Source organism: Dreissena polymorpha, chromosome 6 (assembly GCF_020536995.1).
Source record: "Dreissena polymorpha isolate Duluth1 chromosome 6, UMN_Dpol_1.0, whole genome shotgun sequence".
NCBI lineage: Eukaryota > Metazoa > Mollusca > Bivalvia > Myida > Dreissenidae > Dreissena > Dreissena polymorpha.
Window position 1 is genome coordinate 29227901 of NC_068360.1, and position 19412 is coordinate 29247312.

A 19412-nucleotide genomic window follows, 5' to 3' on the forward strand; every position below is an offset into this window, starting at 1 on the left:
CGCAATTTGTTTCAGGGCAAAAGTTGACCAAATAGTCCCTTCATTTTATAGGATTTTCAAATGATTGAATTTTATAGGAAATGTGTATGATTGAAATGGACTTGGTCTGGATCGGAAGTATTTTTTTTCCCTTGACAATTTACAGTTATTATATCGGGGTTTTCCTTGATTGTGAAATGTTTATAGTAAACAATAAACACAGTATCTCTTAAATTATGTTAGTCATGTCGCATGTATTTGTTAGTGGTCTTGCCAATTATTACTGTAACATTGACGCATAAATACTAATCCATAGTATTTTCCCTCCTGTAGCTGTTTTGAATCTTTTATCAGATTTGTAAGAAAAGTGACGTCAGCATTATGTATACATGTATGTTAAATCTATTTATACCAAACGATTGTTAGATAGACGATACATATAGCTGTTTATCGCAAGTTTATCGCACGATAGTGTTTTGAATATTAGCGTACGATTCGCACATAAACTAGGCGACTTCTTCAATTTCCCTTACGTAAGGTTTGCATGGCATGTTAAATTTAATCTTCTGAGTGTGTCTTTAACAATTTTGCTTGATATCGTTGGTGCTATATGAGTTTTACTTTTTGCTGCATTGTTGCCTTAAAAGGTTGATTATTTTCTGTATAGCTGTAACTTGTAAAAAGTCATGTTCCTTTTAAACTTTACTTTTTTATGTGATACACGTATTTTGTAACATAAGCAAGGCTCGTGTATATCCAGCATAAATAATCGTTGCACATTCAATGTACGTTAGTGAATTAATATCATGCAAAATCTAAAACATAACAAATGTATATGAACTTAAGACTGTTATATAATACGTCCACGTCTGCGATGTTTTCTATAGTAAACGTTAATATTTGACAAGAATTAAACTGTATGCTTTTACAACTCGTGCGTTCTATGCTTTATTTAACAAAATGAAAAAAAAACTTGTTTGAAGCGTTTATCCCCAAATGTACATACAGAAAGAAAAATAATAGTATCTACATTGTCATTAATTATATAAAAAAAATGAAATCGTCTGGCAAACTCAACAAAATAGTCTATGTGCGGGACATTGATTTAGGGTCAGTGGAAACTTACTTTTTTTAACTTCTTAGGAAACCACCAGATAACGTTTCTCTGGTTTTCCTATGACAAACCCATATACAATACAATGCATATACATCCCGGAACATAAACCAAGATTCCCACTTTAGAACTAGTCATGCAACAATGTCACTGCAAGCAGTTTCAGTATCGATAGTTTCAGCAGATTTGGACTGTTCTCCTGAAACATCGTTAAGTATTAGTAATCCTTTGTATAGTACATACAATGAATGGATCAAAATACGATTAGGAACAATACAACTTTAGTGTGCATTAAGAAGACTGGCAAAGAAGAATGAATGTTACAATTTTGCTAAATCTACTCAGCGCATTCATCGAAGCAGTCTGTAGTCGTCTATCTAAAAGATGATATATGTTGAATAGGATGCATTGTATTTGCTGGAACAAATTGCATCTATTCTTTAATTCATTACTAATATAGTTGATTTAAAAGCTCTTATTGTATTTGTTTTATAAAAACAAATATAAGTTACATGTATCCCAGTGAATTGGGGGTTGTAAATTTAGAAAACCATTCTTTCTTAAATATGTATGTCAATGTGATTTGTTCACCGAAGTTTGAAGGACAATGAATGTCCGATCGTATATTTGCAGCTTGACAACGTTGTGTCTTGCATATAGGCATAAACTTGCATACTTACTTCATATGCATCTCTAACGACCAATCCTCATCAAGGAAATAAAAACCTTATTTTACGACTCGCAGTTTTTAACTATTGGACTATGGATTGTTTTTATATAATTATTTCCTTAAATGTACTTTTATGTATTGTTATTCATATATGGTGCATACATTTTGTCGGTGCTGACTATGAACTTATATGTCGATAATTATGACGCCAATTCCGAATAGAATGGATGTGCTTCTGTGACTAATTAACAAGGTATATTTGATTTAAAAATGCTACGTGTCACATTTCAAGAAATACTTAATCACACTTGACGTTGATATGTGTTTTACTGTTAGATGAATCGGTTAACAACTAACTCTAAAAAGTTCATTAGTACTTTTTTATGATGATTCATATCATTACAGCACTTCTCTTAGTTACTCAGTTAATTGTGCTTAGTAGCGGACAACCCTCATTAGGTCGACTTTCAGCGCTCCAACCAGCCTTTCTAGGCAGGGCAGTTTCAGTGTTATTAGATCCCGATCTTTTGGTTACAACCGATCTCCTAAGTGAGTTAAAATGGAAGGTTAAGTTTGCAGGACAGAACGAATTTGACGATATACGAATCGGTTACACGCAAAATCATTCTCCTGATGGAGTTGTGTTAGAGCTGAATAATGTCAGCAAAGCTTGGAATAAGGCTCTCATCCTTGCCAGCTTTAAGAATATTACGTCAAACGCTGCAGAACTACTGTTACAAGGTAATGTTTTAAACCATATGAGCCGCGCTCTGGGGCTTAATGCATGTGTGTAAAGCGTTGTTCCAGATTAGCATGTGCAGTCCGCACAGGCTATTCAGGCACGACACTTTCCGCCTTAACTGGATTTTCGCTAAGAAGAGACGCCCTTTAAACGAAAAATACCATAAAAGCGGAAAGTGTCGTCCCTGATTAGCCTGTGCGGACTTCACTGGCTAATCTAAGACGACAGTTCACATACATGCGTTAAGCCCCGTTTTCCCAGAGCGATGCTCATTTGTATCTGCTTAAATAATTTACTTTAAAACTTCAAAGTAAACTGAACTGAATGTAAAAATAAATAAGTCTTAAGGTTCATAAGTAATAAGTTTTTGAACAGTCAATACAAATTTTCCTGTCATTTGAATAAACATGTATTAATATATAAACGGCAAAACATCTTGTGTCGTTATTTCATTCTGAAATATACTGTTCTTGATTTAAATATTGGAATAGTATGCTCTTTGTTTTTATTTCGTATGTATGTTGATATTTTTTATTCAGAATTTGAAAACAACTGTGGTCATATTTATGTGATGTCATATCCTGCTCAACCTGGTGATAGTGGCAAAATAGCTTATGTACCGACTAAATCAGTAATGGACCTTAAAGATGGAGTAAATATTTCGATAGCCTTTTCGGTAACGATGACATTTCTCCGACATAACCAGTTTATTCGCACCGTGGAGCCGTTGAATTACAAACTCGTTTTCGACATTTACAACGTTACCAGTCCGGAGTGGTATATTGTGCGATGTGATACGCATACGGCAAAAGCATATTGGTTGCTAGAGGATACAAACGTTCTACGTCTGTTTGTAGGTAAATCTAATTTAACGTCAGTTCTCATTTAGTTGCATGATTTCGTGAAATTTTACGCAATTACTTTACTAGTACATATTTCTTTACTAGGTATAGTATCATTTCATAATAAAATGGGGACCTGTATATTAACTTAATCAAGTATGTTACAAAACTAGACTACCTATTTTAACAATTAAAATACCTATAATGTTTTATTGTTTTATTTATTAATTATACCTTCAAACTGTATGTAGACGCGTATATGACATTAGTTGAACATGTAGGCAAATGTGTAAATTACTTTTTTAATTATTGAAAACAACAAAAAAATCCCAAAAACGTCTTCTTAATAGAAAAAACAACTTTATATGCATACGTTGCACTAAAACCTTTCAATTAAATTAAAGCTAACAAAATTATTATGTTATTGAAAAATCCATAACACAATAGGGCTCGAACATCCAGAAGGGGTTTTCTATGGGAGGATCATATGAATATGAATAATAAAACTCCATAAACATTTTCGGGAAAGAAATTCTCGTTACCGGCCGCTTGTCTTTTATTTAATGCACGTGACCACTTATGCAATGCAACACAACAAAAAACTTGAAAATGAGCCGCGTTCTGTGAAAATTGGGCTAATTGCATGTGCGCAAAGTGTCGTCCCAGATAAGCCTGTGCAGTCCGCACAGGCAAATCAGGGACGACACTTTCCGCTTTTATGGAATTTTTCGTTGAAAGGAAGTTACTTCTGAAAGAAAATCCTGCCTAGACGGATAGTATCGTCCCTGATTAGCCTGTGCGGACTGCACAGGCTAATCTGGGATAACACTTTACGCACATGCATTAAGCCCAGTTTTCCCAGAACGATTCTCATTTTTATGTTTTTTGTTGTGTGATTTTGCTTTTGTCAAGCTGTGATCACCGCCGTGGAACGTAAATGAAACGCATTGAGGATTTTAAAGTGTTTAAAGCATGCCGAGGCTCGAACTTAGCCAGATTTCATCACAAAAAGTGTAAATTATAGATAACACCATAAAATTGCAATTCAAATTAAACAGCAATAACATATTATATTAAGTCAATTAAGTTTGTCAGTGGTTTAATATGTCCCTGAATAACAGTATTGCGATTCTCTGAAGAACGACTGAACGAAGTAAATCCAAGTTTCTGCTTAATCCCTTCTTGTTGACAAGATTTGAGAACCAAGAATCATATGAGCCTGTTCTGGGAAAACTGGGCTTAATGCATGTGCGTAAAGTGTCGTCCCAGATTAGCCTGTGCAGTCCGCACAAGCTAATCAGGGACGACACTTTCCGCTTTTACGGAATTTTTCGTTTAAAGGAATTCTCTTTTAAAAGAAAATCCAGTCCTGGCGGAAAGTGTCGTCCCTTATTAGCCTGCGCGGAATGCATAGGCTAATCTGGGACGACATTTTACGCAAATGCATTAAGCCCAGTTATCCCAGAACGTGACTCATATACTAGCAATTCCAGATCATCGCAATAGCCGCAATAATGATGGCAAACAACAAAATTACCACGTTCTCTTTAGAAAACCACATACAAAATTTACATGCTTGTTTGTTTGAAATAGCCTGGTAAAATGGTAGATACTTTTTCAGCTTTCAATGTTATTGGATGTGTTGAAGCGTCCGTTATATGCTTCAGGTCGTCCAATACTAAACCCTCTCTGTTCAACGAAGGAATGTTCCAATTGCATTTGTTTGGCAATCGGCGATCACATTTCCTGTTCAACGTTTAGCAAAAGCGTCAATATTTCAATTGGATCTACAAAACTGGACGTCGACGTAGTACAGTCGTATGAAGGATATAATGTATACACAGTGAAGAAGGATTTCACAGAAGCGCATCATATGGCAAAATTGACATGTTCTGTTGCATTTCCAGAGACAGGACAGATGTTTATAACTGAAGCATTCATATATATTTTTGGTAAGTAACATACGTTTACGCATACGCAATTTTAATCAATATAAGATTATTACGTATTTAGAAACCATTTCTTAGAGTATGTTTATCAATAATCAGTGATTGAATAAATTGATATTTAAGTAATGTTTAATTTATATATCCAAATAATATATTCAAATTCGGAATACGTTTCCGTGAATGTAATAAATATAAAAATACAAATAGGCATTAATTGCTTATCTCGAGACGTTCCATTTTAAAACAAATTGAAGGTACTATAAAAACTATACAAATAACTATGCGCAGCTTTGCATGTTGTTAGTACAATAATACTAGCTTAAAAACAGGTTAGTTGGTAATGAAAGTGGTTTAACTGGTGATTAAACTGAGCTTTCTTATAAGATTCAATTTGTGTACACAAATATTTTTTCTTCAGCTTACCTATCAACTTGTTTCAGTTCCACCCGACGCTGTGACATTAGATATTTCGGAGTTGAAAGAGGGCTACCCATTAAACATAACCTGCAGTGTTTCCATCGCAAGACCGCCCCCTAAAATAGAAATGTTCCTGGGCGACAAGAGAATTGCAGAGGCGACTCAAATTGAAGTGTTTTACCATTCAACACAGTTTTATCGAAGCTATATTACTTTGACATCCGTCAATCGGACATGGAATAATATGATTCTTAATTGCTCTGTTCTACTCCGAACAATAAACGACGCATATATGTATTGGGAATCAAAATCGCAGATACTGAACTATAAATGTAAGTACCTATTGGATTCGTCAAAAGGATGCCCTTTGAAAACAATATTTGGGTACTTTCTTGTATAATGTTTGATTTTGTCAACGCCCAAATCAGATGAATTAGTCTTATCTTTAATTTTGAATTGCAGATACATTTTTGTTACGCATCCTATATAAACATGCAAACATGAATACGCTTTATAAAATATCAGAAACGTACTCATTAAATAATCATTTAAGTTCTCCAAATTCATAGTTTCATTACCTTCTACATATCTGTTACCTGAGTGTGTATGTAATAATCTTACATTAGCATAATCCGAGTGAACGAATATGGGTGAGAAATATTTTGTTCTCAATTATGAATGCTGAAGACGTTAATTAATTTCGAACTCCAAATGCTCAATAAGACATCTCCAATTTTGTTTATATATTCAAATAAATCACATATTGCTTTTAAATTTGTTTTATGTATTGTCATGTATTGTATGAGTAATTGGTCACTGGACTTAAATAAAAGAGAAGCCGGTGGTTACAAGAATTTATGTCCTTATAATGCTTCTAAACTTGAATTATACCTTTGCCTGAATCGTTCAGATTCTACTTCTATGCGTACCTATTAAGGACTAATAAATTTTTCACTTCAAATTCTTGGACAATGTTGCTTATCTAATTGTAGACGATAATTATGGCGAAATACCTATTTTTGTACATAATATACACTGCGTAAATACATCATTTCCGTGTGTGGATCTTTTTAAATATAGTGTTATTCACGCTTTTGTAATTTTGTCATTTTGTATGAAAAAGGTTGAATGATTCTTCGCGCTTTCTTCTTTCTATTGCATCTTAAGTACAATAAATGTTACTCGGGTATGATAATGTTCTTGTCATTATTTTCTAGATCCACCCATAGAAGTATCTATGGTACCACCGTCCATCCCGGACAACATATTACCCTGGTACAATTTCGACATCAGTTGCACGCTAACAGATCACAACACCGACTGTTCTTTCGCGTGGTATGCAGACTCTCGCGACATAATTTTGAACATCGTGACAAATTCGAACATCTCTTCAAACATCCATGTACAGATGCCACATACTTCGGGAGGAGGAGGTCATCGAATCAGCTGTCGTGTCCGATGCGAAGAGTTCTTCTTGGAAATGATTAAAAACGTCAAAGTTATTGTTCCTCGTATGTTTAGACCGTTATTGTCATCACCAAACACATTTTTGCTTAAGATAAAAACGTCTTAAGAACATGCTTAAATTTAATTTGTCGATGACTTTGAAAGTTGCATCTGTAACAATTGCTGAAGTAAAAGTATCTTGTATTTGTTTTGGTCAATTAACGAAAATAAAGAAGATTTCATTAAATTTGTATTTTCGTCATAGTGATAGTTTCTTGAAACTATTTGTTTTAAATGAGCATCGGTCAGGAAAAACTTGGCTATATGCACGTGCGTTAAGTGCCGTCTCAGATAAGCATGTGCATTCCGCACAAGCTAGTATGGGACGACACTTTCCGCCTAAACTGGAATGTCGTTTAGAAGGGACTTCCGTTAAACGAAAAAAATTCATAAAAGCGGAAAATATCTTATCTGGGACGACATTCAACGCGCAAGCATTAAGCCCAGTTTTCCCAGAACGATGTTCAATTTATGCGCACATTTCAGATGCGCCAGTGATTACAATTCGAGACAGCAAACTTTTTGGCATTGGTGGTAGTGTGAAAATTCTGCTGACATGCGTAGTTGACAGTTATCCGCTGTCCAACGTTTCCTGGATACACCCAGCCAATAGAAAAATGATCTCCAGATGCGAGCATAAGTCTGAATGCATTATGGTTACCTCAGAGCTGGTTGAATCATATTTAATGATCGAATGCACTGCAGTAAACAAATATGGGGAACATAGAAAAGGATTAGAAGTGCTCCCTTCAGAAAGTACGTATAATAAACAAGCCACAATGTAAAAATTGTTCTGCTATTCTATGTTCAAAGAAGACAATTTTTACTTTTCTTATTTCTTCAATAAACAACATTGATATATTTTCAAAACTCCTAAATATAGCTTTGATTACACTTTCTATTATGTTATGAAAGTTATGCCAAGTTAGAAACAAAATAATTTCCGTGCTATTATTATTTATCGGTCAACTACAAGGATTGTTTTTTTATGTGTGCAATTAACCATTGTGCTTAGGGCCTAGTTGTTTTATTTCTGCGCATCAGATTATGAAAAACTAAAAATAGCAAGTTATTCTTGAAATATAACACAACCAGTTTCGAATCTATGTAATCATCTAATGCTTGCATCGCTGAATAAGTTCCATCACTACAACATTTTACAATATAAATTAAAGGAAGTAATGTTGATTTCCTTTTTATTTGCCATAGCAAAATCACAAGAAGGGTTTCCATGTTTACCAACCTCAGCTGGAGTTGGGGGTGCAGCAGTGTGCGTCTTCGTGTTTGTTTTCTTCTGCTTTGCTAAGCGTATGTTAATATTTTGTCCATTACGTTGGAACATTTACAGATTTTCCCTGCGTATAACTTGTATTGGTTTATTGTTAATGTTGTAGAGATGTAATCCGTATCTTTCAGGCTGAACGGTTAATTTAGTGCATATTTTGTGTCTTGCAGGATTCCGAAATACACAGAAAAGACATTCCATGCAAACAAGGTAGATTATTACTAAACTTCTTTAAGACTCAAAGAATTAAATAAGCAATTATTCTGTTTGTTGTAATACTATAAGCATTCATACCGTATGAACCGCATGAGGGCCTATTTACATAATCTTGTATAGCTAAGCCTATACTGGTCATTCGTCCTACTTTGTTTAGAATACAATAATAATATGCACCACTATAGATCTCCAGCGTGTAATTTTCGGTAAAATACATTTTTATTTTCACTTTTTCCTATAACACAGTACTGAATTACAGCCTTGTTGTGCCTAAACATGATTAACGCTCTTCAGTTCTTTCAGACCAAATACGATTGCAAATGTCGACGCCCAGCTACTGGATGTCTTGTCCAAAGGTAACATTCATATAGTTTGTGTGTAATTTTGGATTGATTCATCGAAGTCAGTGTAAAATGCTCTTGCAATTTTGTGTATTATTTATTACACGTTTTCTTTAATTATTTGGTGTTAAAGGCGACTGAATGGTTAATTTCGTAGTTTATTGATATATTTTTATAATACTTGAGTAGATTAATTATTAATTGATTCATTGTGTAGCAAAGTATGTAAACAAAACGGAAATAAAAAAAAAAACAGTTAACGCAGAACATGCTTTGATTATGAGGATAATGTATTTAACCAAATAATACGATGTTGTTCCATAGTATTGGTTGAGATTGTATATCACCAAATACCTGTAACGTGGAAACATCAATTAAGTTTGTTTCGTTGTGCTTGAAAGTAATTGTGTTTCTATTTTAGACTCGCTGCCCACTGTGGACATAGAAAGCAAAGACGAATTATTATATGAGGACATAGATCAAACGATCCCAAAGTCCGACTCGTTTGACCTGGATTCAGTGAGTAGAACAATCTTATGTTTTTAACAGGAGGCTTTGATCAAACTTATTTTCTGCCTGCATACAATTAGAATACGTGAGATAAACAAAATTGTCAATATGCTTTGCCGTATTGTAAATGGCTCTACACCAGTCATCACATTTAGTAAAAATTATCTTGTCAAAATACTATAGTCATTAACAATGTTTCCAGATTCATTACTGCTGCCATGAAACTGCATGAGGAAAAAATAACAAGTATTTACTGCGTCTTAAATAAAAAGTGTTTGAAACACTAATTATATTGGCTATTTATTTATGGTTTGTTCTACTGCGTCGTTTTTAATACATACTCTTTTTTACACGACGTTATAACACGTTTTATAGTAGTTTATGTCTATTAACATGATTTTATTTGTATGTACTTATGCACTTTGACTATATTTTGTTTAATTATATGTGAATGGTGAAAGGAGTTTGCCGATGTTTGAATGAAAAACTTGAAACATGAAAACAAATCAAGTATAGTTTATTTAGCAGATTCAATACACATTAACATAAAAATAACATAATAGCAGTGTAATGGTATGTACACAATGGTATGTATTCAGGTTTTTAATGAATTAACAACGAATTTAACAAATAACCATTTTTAAATAATGTTGTGTTTTAAATAAAGGTCCAGATTATATAAAAGAGCTAGTCAGTTTCGTATTGATGGTAAAACTATTATTTCAGACTCAACCCAGCTGCACTAGGCGGTATGATGTGCTGGGAACCTCCAATACTTACTACCTCACTCCACAGTACTAACTGCACTGACGCCATGCTATTTCATTGAATAATTACCAATCATGGACATATTTGGTCGTTGTTTGGTGTTAAAATGTTTCAATTGTTTTTAAGGTTTTGTATGTTAAAAATATGGTCGTTTATGCAATATGTGTTCGATTGTTTTATATTACCAATTACTCATATGTATTATGCTCTGAAAGTAATTATTGCTTTTCCGTTATATGGCAGCTATATTGACTAGTATTCGTTTACGAAATTACACGTGTTATTATATAATTATGACTGCAACTAACATAGAGAATAATAGGTTAGTGTTGATTATAGATCAGGTTTATCATGCGAGGCTTAGAAAACAAAAATCACGAGTGCTTTTTCATTTTCGTGCCGAGCATGATAAACCTGATCTATAATCAAAACAAATCTATTATTCTATTTTTCCCACTTTGTTTTCAGTAAACCTTTTTATTTAAACAAAATTGGTTTTCATGGGTGTTTGTCGAACTTTGATAATGACTGTAGTGTAACAAAGGTCAGTGTATTACTCCGCGTTCCAAAACCAACCGCTGATAAAATAATCATTTTTTTTTAATCAGAATACCGTTCTGTGACAAAGGGTCGTGCGTTATTAATTACAATTTTATTCATATTGAATTGCAAATCTAAAAGTTTTATAACATCAATATAAGATTTAGTTGTTATATACAAGGAACTACATCTGTTTACAACCTAGCCTAACACCACACACAATTCGCTTTCGATATCAAACTATCAACTCGATCACGGGTTGCAAAATATTTGCTTCTTTGTTATAATATGTGGTTATTTCGTGACGAAATAACAATGATAACTTGTATTTAAGCTTATTATATACATTAAAATTATGAATGTGGAAAGTGGCACCAAAGAATTGTGAGGCAAAGTTGTTCTAACGAGAGAAAGACATTTCCAGGTGAAGTGACTGGGTGGGGCGAACATCAAGATCAACCTGTTCAACGGTAGACAGTGGTTGCCTAGGCTGTATTTCGGCCATAGTTTCAGTGCATGAAGGTGAACAAGAGGAAGCTGTTGGGTTGTTACATTGACTGGACTGAGCAAGAATGTTGGAATACTTTTGCTGCTGTTCAACAGATATGGTGGAATAATTGGTTATGGACTGGACATTTTTGTGCCCTGTTATTACCATGATTTCAGTGGGTGGAATGTTTGCATTTCGGAGTTTTGGGACCAGGAATTTGCGAACTGAGTGGTTCGTTATTCTCTTGTGCTCGGGAAAGCCGGCGTCTTTTGCCATGGCCTTCAGCATCTGACCTAGCTTGTTGACACCCAATTGTTGACGCAAGAATCACTGGGATGCAGTGTCAATTGTGCGTATTGCCAGGTAGAAAGGGTGCTGATCTGAAGAAAAATCAGATGGACGCATATCCGAGTACAGCTTGTATATTAACACAGAATTTCTTGATCCAGAAGTGGCGAACATCTTGGGAGACACTTTTATTATGTCAGCGATGTTCTCTCATGTGCGTTTTTTCGTTTGGCGCTCGTTTACCTCGAGATACTCCACACCATTCGAGTCCACACGGAGGCGAACGTCTCTCGACCTTACAAGATACAAGATACAAGAATCTTTATTTTACGTCGGATATGAACAACAATAGAAGATAGCATTTAAGTTGAAGCGGATGTACTTTGTGAAATGGGGTGCAAAATAATGAGAAAAATTGATACATATTTTGTGTGCCTGTGTGTTAAAAAGGTTTCTTACCGCAAATTGTATTGCTCCGTGGTTCCTCGCAAGCCGAAATGAAGGCAGTTGTTCAACCAGATTGTATTTAACAAGGCCTTCTGAGACTTGGTGCCAAGGATCCCCTTCTGCCAGAGCAGATCGATGTCGGTATCACTCAGCAGATGGGCCTCCCTAGGACGGTTTCCCTGACCCTAAATTGGTGATGTATGTTTCTTATACTGTTTCATTTAACTTTTCGACTATATTTTGTAATTCAAATTTATTTTAGCTCAGCTGTTTTCGAAGAAAACCCGAGGTATTGTCATAGCCAGCTCGTCGTCCGCCGTCCGCCGTCCGCCGTCCGGCGTCTGCCGTTCGCGTCGTGCTAAAACCTTAACATTGGCTCTAAAATAAAAGTGCTTCCACCTACAACTTTGAAACTTCATATGTAGATGCAACTTGATCAGTTCTACACGCCACACCCATTTTTGGGTCACTAGATCAAAGGTCAAGGACACTGTGACCTCTAATATAAACCTTTAACATATAAAAAACTGCACCCACAGCCGAGCGTTGGCGCCCGCTATGCGGTGCTCTTGTTTTAGTATTCTATCTTTCGTAGGCTTACAGTATTACTGTTTAATGTGACTATTCGACTTTCATTTATTAATTGCAAATTTATGTCGCCAGCGTTATAGTTTCGTACAGACTACACTTGGGTTTTTTTTCCCAATTTTGTCATAAATGATACGGTTTCTGTTCAATACGCTATTTTGACAATTTCTTTCAGTTATAACCGTTCATCTTAATGTTTATCTGTTTCTTAAGACTTTTTTCTTTGAATAGTAGGTTTCCCTTGTGAGTGCAAATTGGGCTCAAATCCCTGTCATGACTGAACATCCATAGCGATGTCGTTTCAGGTACCTCTCAGCGATGATGCCACGGAGGGAGCTTGGTTCGAAATCTGTGCCATTTAACTTTTTAAGGGACAACAGGAAAGTGGCCAAATACTCACCAAGAAGAGTTGGTTCTATGTAGTGGATTTCTTTTCTTTCAGCTTTTGACATTAGAAACCTTCTTAATTTGTTTATGTCAGACAAGGTCTTCGCTACAGTCTTTTTATTTTCATTTTGGACAATGAAATCACCGACATCAGTGAGGTTAACATGTAAGAACTCTTTATTGTCAGGCATGTCTGGAATATGATTTAAAGTTGGGGGAATGACATTGCTACTGGATAGTGAATCAGAACCAAAGTTAGTACAGGGGATGGTTTAATTCTAAGTTGTCAATTCAATCTCATTTGTAAACATATTAGATGTTTATTGTTCCTGGAACTGGCTAAGTATGAATTCCATTGTCTCAGTTGCTTGTTGCTCATTTTCATCATTTAATTCATCCCAAATTAATGACAAATTGGTTTTGTTAAATTCGTCAAACATTTTGAGGTGTTACAATTTCGCAGACGATTGTTTTCTACGGTCAAAGTGGAGAAACTCGAACTGAATCCGTCAAAGGGGAGCAACAACAACAGAACCTATTTGCAACATAATGTTAAATTTACCTAATACTAGAGGTTTAATGACAATAAATGACATCAAACACGTTTTTTTACTACTTTTATTTGTTTTAAGGTCATTAAAATTAACAAACAGTTGAGATTGTTTTTATTATTGATGCATTTGGCAAATACAGGTGACAAGGTGCGTGGGAAAAAAGTAGTCCCGATTCGACAGTTGATGACATCATTTCGTGCCGTGGATTAAAGCAGAAATTTAATATTATTATATATATATTATATATATATATACTACTATATATATAGTGTGTGTGTCCAAAATTGAGGATGCCAAAAACATAAAACGATGATTGTACTGTTTTTATTATGGATCTCTTTTCAGGAACAGTAAACTTGATAATTTAAAACCGTCTGATGTTCCAAATAATATTAATAATTACTATCATCATCATCATTAGCATAGTCGTCATCATCATCATCGTCGTTGTCACAATTCTACATGATTATTATCCACAAAATCATCATATTATCATTATAAGTTTACTGATCGAATTCACCATTGCCATATAAAATATTCTTCGTTATCATCATAACCGTCATAATTAACATCAAAATAATCTGCAGTATTTTTCTCATCACCAGATTATCAATCAATATTGCAATCATCGGTCAATACCCATTCATTTGATATGAAAATATCAGGAATATTCAAGTCTGGTAACTGAAATATAGCTTTGAAACATTTGATGAATACTCTTATAAAGATGATGTGTATCGTGTATTATATGCTGATAATGGTAATAACATGCTAATAATGTGATGGTTTAGATTATTATTATGAAGATACAATCTTGTTGACGAAGACGATGCAGATAATGGCGGTGATGGTGTTGTTATTGTTGATGCTGATGATGGACATATTTTTTATATTGTGGTGGTGTTTTCATCGTATTGTGGTGGTGTTTTCGTCGTTTTTGTTGCTGTTGTTGAGCATACAAAAGGAAGGTGTTAAGAAGGATTATGTATCACTGCAACCCGATTTATTTTTATGATCACTTACAATAAACATCGAACAAAACACACGCTGTTCAATACAGAAGTCTGGATTAGAGCAAAGTACGTTCCTATGGTAACGTACTTTGGAGTTTAACCCCAATGTTGGGTTGACACCAAAGTGTAGTGCAACAGGAAACAATTCACTGATTTTGTTTTAATAATAACAATACTCACACAAATTAAACGCTAAAATTTTGAGAGGTTTGTTGACACAATAAATGTTAAAGGGTTTTAGTGCAGCGTTGTTTCAGTACATTCTATAAGTTTATAAGTTAATGATTTTTAAATCATTCAAACGCGGTTTAACACGTTTTATTTTGATACACTTTGTAAATGCTTTTAATTTAATCGCTTCAATGACAACTCAATTTGCACTTAAGTCAAGCGTTATTAAATTTATCTGATCTCATAAGTGTTGTTTAATTGATCAGAATTGATTAATCATCGTGTAGGAGTACAACGCACATAAAATGTGAACATGCATTAAAACGCAATCGTTTCAATGTGTTAATATATAAACAAATGATTTGCTCCTTATAAATACTAAAGGTATGTCCTGTGTCAGATTTTCATTCATCTACCCGATAATTAAAAACTATACGTTAACCACCTACTACCGACTATACGTCTGAATACAGTCGTGCGAGTTAAATTTTAAAAATTCCATTACCGAATGTGTGGTGTTGCGTTTAAAATGAGACGTTTAGAGTTTTATTATCATGTCTATTGACAAGTTGTGGCCTTCCCTCATTTGTGTAACATAATCCTTATTTAATCATATGTAAATTTATTTTCATTATAACTCGGCGACCATGATTAGCATCAGATATTAAGCTTGGTGTCCGATTTCCAAAGGGCCGCGGCCTCGATTTATTATGCGTTTTGAGATGATGTAATTATTTGGTAGAACATGGCCCAAGAGAAAAACATTCTTAATTTTTCTTGATAAAGAATCGTGACATTGTTAAAACATTGATGTAACCCGATGAGTTCTTTTACGATATATAAAGCCATTGCATACTATTTAATTTAAGGAATCAAGTAGCCTTGTGAAGCATTCACAGGATCTACTATGTTACAGAAGTTTTGTCTCGGTATCGTAATGAAAAACAGGTTATTATTAAACATTCAACCATTGCTAGAAAGCGAACATACATTTTTATGTTGTTTTTATCTATTATATTTCAAAACGTGTCTGTTTTGATTATTTGATGCATTTGCGATATTTTCCAAACGTGAGGCAGTCATAACATTGTGACCTGGATTAAACACAGCAATGATGACACTCACGCAAACTTGCTGGAAACATCAACATACATCTATTGAAGATAAAACCTGATGACATGAATTGTTTATTTACTTAAAAAGTAAAAACGGAAAATGGGTACTTCCTGTTGATTTAAAAATGAAAAAAAAACAACTGTAACATCACAGGATGCCTGAATATGGGCTGAGGCTGGATGTAATCAAGTTGTCTATTTCAAGACGCACATCCAGTGCTTTATGACGGCTAACATTGTCATAGCAAATGATGAATGCTTCTGGGAAGTATTTTGTATTGATACATTTGTTTTATGTTTTGGCTTTCTATGTTCAATTTATACCAATATTTATTCTCTGTGCAAATAATATAATTTATTTTTTAGATGTTTTTTTATCGGTAGATTTATGGATTGACCCTTATATGTATATTTGTCAACTGAGTGGACGATGCTGAGCTGTTTTTCGCGTGTTGCAGATAATCATCTATGAACTATTCGCTAGTATTTATTGCAACTTAAGGCAGACAACAGTGGCCGTAGACTGTAATCCGAATACCCATTTATTTCTTGGAGAGTTTTTAATATTAACGGAGAAACTTTACAAACACAAACTTCATAAATTATTTAAACTGTAAATATATTCTATCATATTTCATAATTTTTATTGATGTGCAAATGAGGTTTAAGGGAAGATAAAACTGATAAAGCAATACCGATGTCGGTGGATCACTAAATTATACGGAGACTATCGTAGTCATCTCGTAAAGCTAGAATGAATGATACATGCGATTCGTAGGATGTTGCAGAAAACTTATGATTTTATTAACTGTTAAAATTATGAATTTTAGCTGTCGGATTGTTTGTTGTTTATTCAATTTATGTTTCACTTTTTACATGTTCAATGCAATCGCAAAGATCTACTCAATATTTTTATACAATTTTTTCTGATTAAAAACATAAATACGGAATGCCATTTTGCAAAAAACTTTTTTGATACATAAGGTGCCTGTAAAATAGCATTTGACGCGCGGTAAGTAACGAAATGAACTTGTCTTTGAAAATTATGACAATGGTCTAGGTAAAATCTATTAACACACGCTGTTCTAAATTGCAAAATGTTGCTAATGATTTGAAAGTTGATGCATAATTTACATACACTTTCTATATTGCTTTTATCGTGGTAATTTATTTTAAACATTTATAAACAAAATTATTTCAAGGAAGATGGCATTACTTTTTAATGAATAGAGCTTTGTTTTCAATTTATCTTAACTGATAGTACACGCTCAAATTACGCTTTTATAAATGCGTGTGTAAGACATGCAGGTCTGTTTTAATATCTTCAATGTTGTCAAATGTCATATTTCAGTCTTTACAGGCTCTAAGCATTTGAGGTGCATGCTAAAGAGAGTTTCTCTCCTGGTGAAATCAGTGTGGTTTATTTTTTTTCTCTATTCAGTTAATCGAAATAGTCCGCGTCCATAATCGCTATAAAAAGAATTTTGGGAAATGTAATATTGTAAGAACAAATGACTTTAATATAATCAAATGTCACTTATTGGTAGGTCAAAACATCTTTCAACGTATGATTATTAAACAACAAATGAAAGCGCCTGTCGTTAGACATACGTTATTTACATAATTATAATTATTGTTATTAATTATGACTTATTATTATTATTATTATTATTATTATTATTATTATTATCATTATTATTGTTGTTGTTGTTGTTGTTTTTGATATTATTATTATTATTATTATTATTATTATTATTACATGTTTTCAACATTCATGAGACCATTCGGAAAAGCATCTTGAGCTCAGTTATTTTAACATCGATTTAGTACCAATAATGTCAACACTTAATAATAATATGTATAGAGTTTTTAATCGAAAACGGTTGGTTAAATATCAATCCTAAATAAAAGGAGAAATTTGATAAAATATCAAATGAAAGTGTCTTGTGTCAATGACTTTTGTCTTGATTCGATTGATTCACGCTCTGTGTGAACTAAATACGCTAAGTTAGGTGTGATGAATCAATCAATAAGCATGGCATGGTTGTATTTAACAGAACAAACACATTAATGGATGTTGAAGATGATGCAGACACATGTATGAAGGAAGATATTTCAAGAAGCAACGAAACAGTTTTACATGATTGACAAAAAATATGTAATTCAGTCTTCCATTGGACATACCTTAAAATTCGTTAAAGCATGTAACGTACACAAATGGCATGCTCATATACAAAAATATTCATATGAATGAAATGGTGTACATCTTGATCCCAGGAAGTGAGACAAACAGTTAAAAGTATTGATACTATTACATTAAATCCATGTATCACACAAAACACTTACTAAACAAGACTATTGCCAAGAAATATAAGTCCCCTATCGGTGAAACTCCACCATTTTCAGCAATATTTCTAGTCTATTTGTTGCCATAGCAACCGGAATTCTTGACGTAGGAACAAAATGAAATGACGTGCATAATCTCCATATTGCCATTTATCCATGTTTCAAGTTTCATGAAAAAATATGAAGAACTTTTAAAGTTATCGCAGGATCCAGAAAAGTGTGACGGACTGACGCACAGAGCGCAAACCATAAGTCTCCTCCGGTTTCACCGGTAGGGGACAATAACTTAGAAATAACGTGAAAAAAGAACTATATAATTTTGTGGTAAAACAGCAACATTCCCACAGACAAACGTTTTTTGCCGATTGCCGATCAATACAATAATCATATTCATTTGCCACATCACGCCAAGACCATTTGTCATGTACGTCCGTTATGACAATGTTTTTTGCGGAGATATTCCTATGACATTTGTATAATTAAGTGACGTAATAACGTGTTTATTGCAGCCTTTGTATAATCTTCCGTAAACCGCTTTCACGAATCGTGTCAAATTATGAAATATGATAGTTTGAATTTACAGTATAAATCATTTATGAAGTTTGTGTTGGTAATACCTGCAATTTATAAGCGCACATCATCAAAGTAAATTAGGCTGCAGTGGGCGACCAAACCAAAAATAAACTGTCAGTGATTGCATCCACGGAAGTTTGGGAGTAGTTCATTCGCAGTTTTTGTGTCACATCACTTCCAAAATTGGAGCAATAGACGTAATCGTATGTCTTGTCCAATCTTATATGTGTTGCGATAATAATAGTTTCAAGTACATACACCTACAAAATGTAGCAAAAGTAATGCGATTAAAAAAACACATATATTACCAACATTTTGATATGTTTTTTTATATTTTGAAGTAATAAGGGTTTTTTTAGTTTGAATTAATAGTTATTGTTATTGAACTTAACGAATTACACAAACTGTCATAAGTGACAAACAAAAATCCATTTGAGATGATCACCGATTTGCACATATCTATAAATAGATATGCGAGTCGGAACTGCTCGACTTGGATCGGAATCGGATACGTTGTTTACATGCTTCATTTAAGTACTTATTTTGTGCTCGATTTCATTC

The 19412-nt window shown here is 33.9% G+C and overlaps 1 protein-coding gene across 5 annotated transcripts; it reads left to right on the top strand.

The window, feature by feature from the left end:
• The first annotated feature begins 1810 nt into the window (after positions 1–1810).
• Positions 1811–10468, top strand: LOC127836258 (synaptogenesis protein syg-2-like). Of its 5 annotated transcripts, none has more exons than XM_052362745.1 (12): positions 1811–2504; positions 3045–3362; positions 5015–5299; positions 5737–6045; positions 6931–7224; positions 7706–7975; positions 8429–8527; positions 8675–8714; positions 9024–9076; positions 9483–9580; positions 9774–9817; positions 10298–10468. In XM_052362745.1, the coding sequence occupies exons 1-11, from the start codon at positions 2147–2149 to the stop codon at positions 9801–9803; spliced, it is 2154 nt and encodes a 717-aa protein (XP_052218705.1). In that variant the 5' UTR covers positions 1811–2146; the 3' UTR covers positions 9804–9817; positions 10298–10468. The 5 variants fall into 5 exon arrangements, with proteins under 5 accessions (XP_052218705.1, XP_052218706.1, XP_052218707.1 ...); XM_052362746.1 differs by lacking the exon at positions 9774–9817 and having other exon boundaries at positions 1814–2016; positions 2169–2504; XM_052362747.1 differs by lacking the exon at positions 9774–9817 and having other exon boundaries at positions 1814–2016; positions 2203–2504.
• The last annotated feature ends 8944 nt before the right edge of the window (positions 10469–19412 follow it).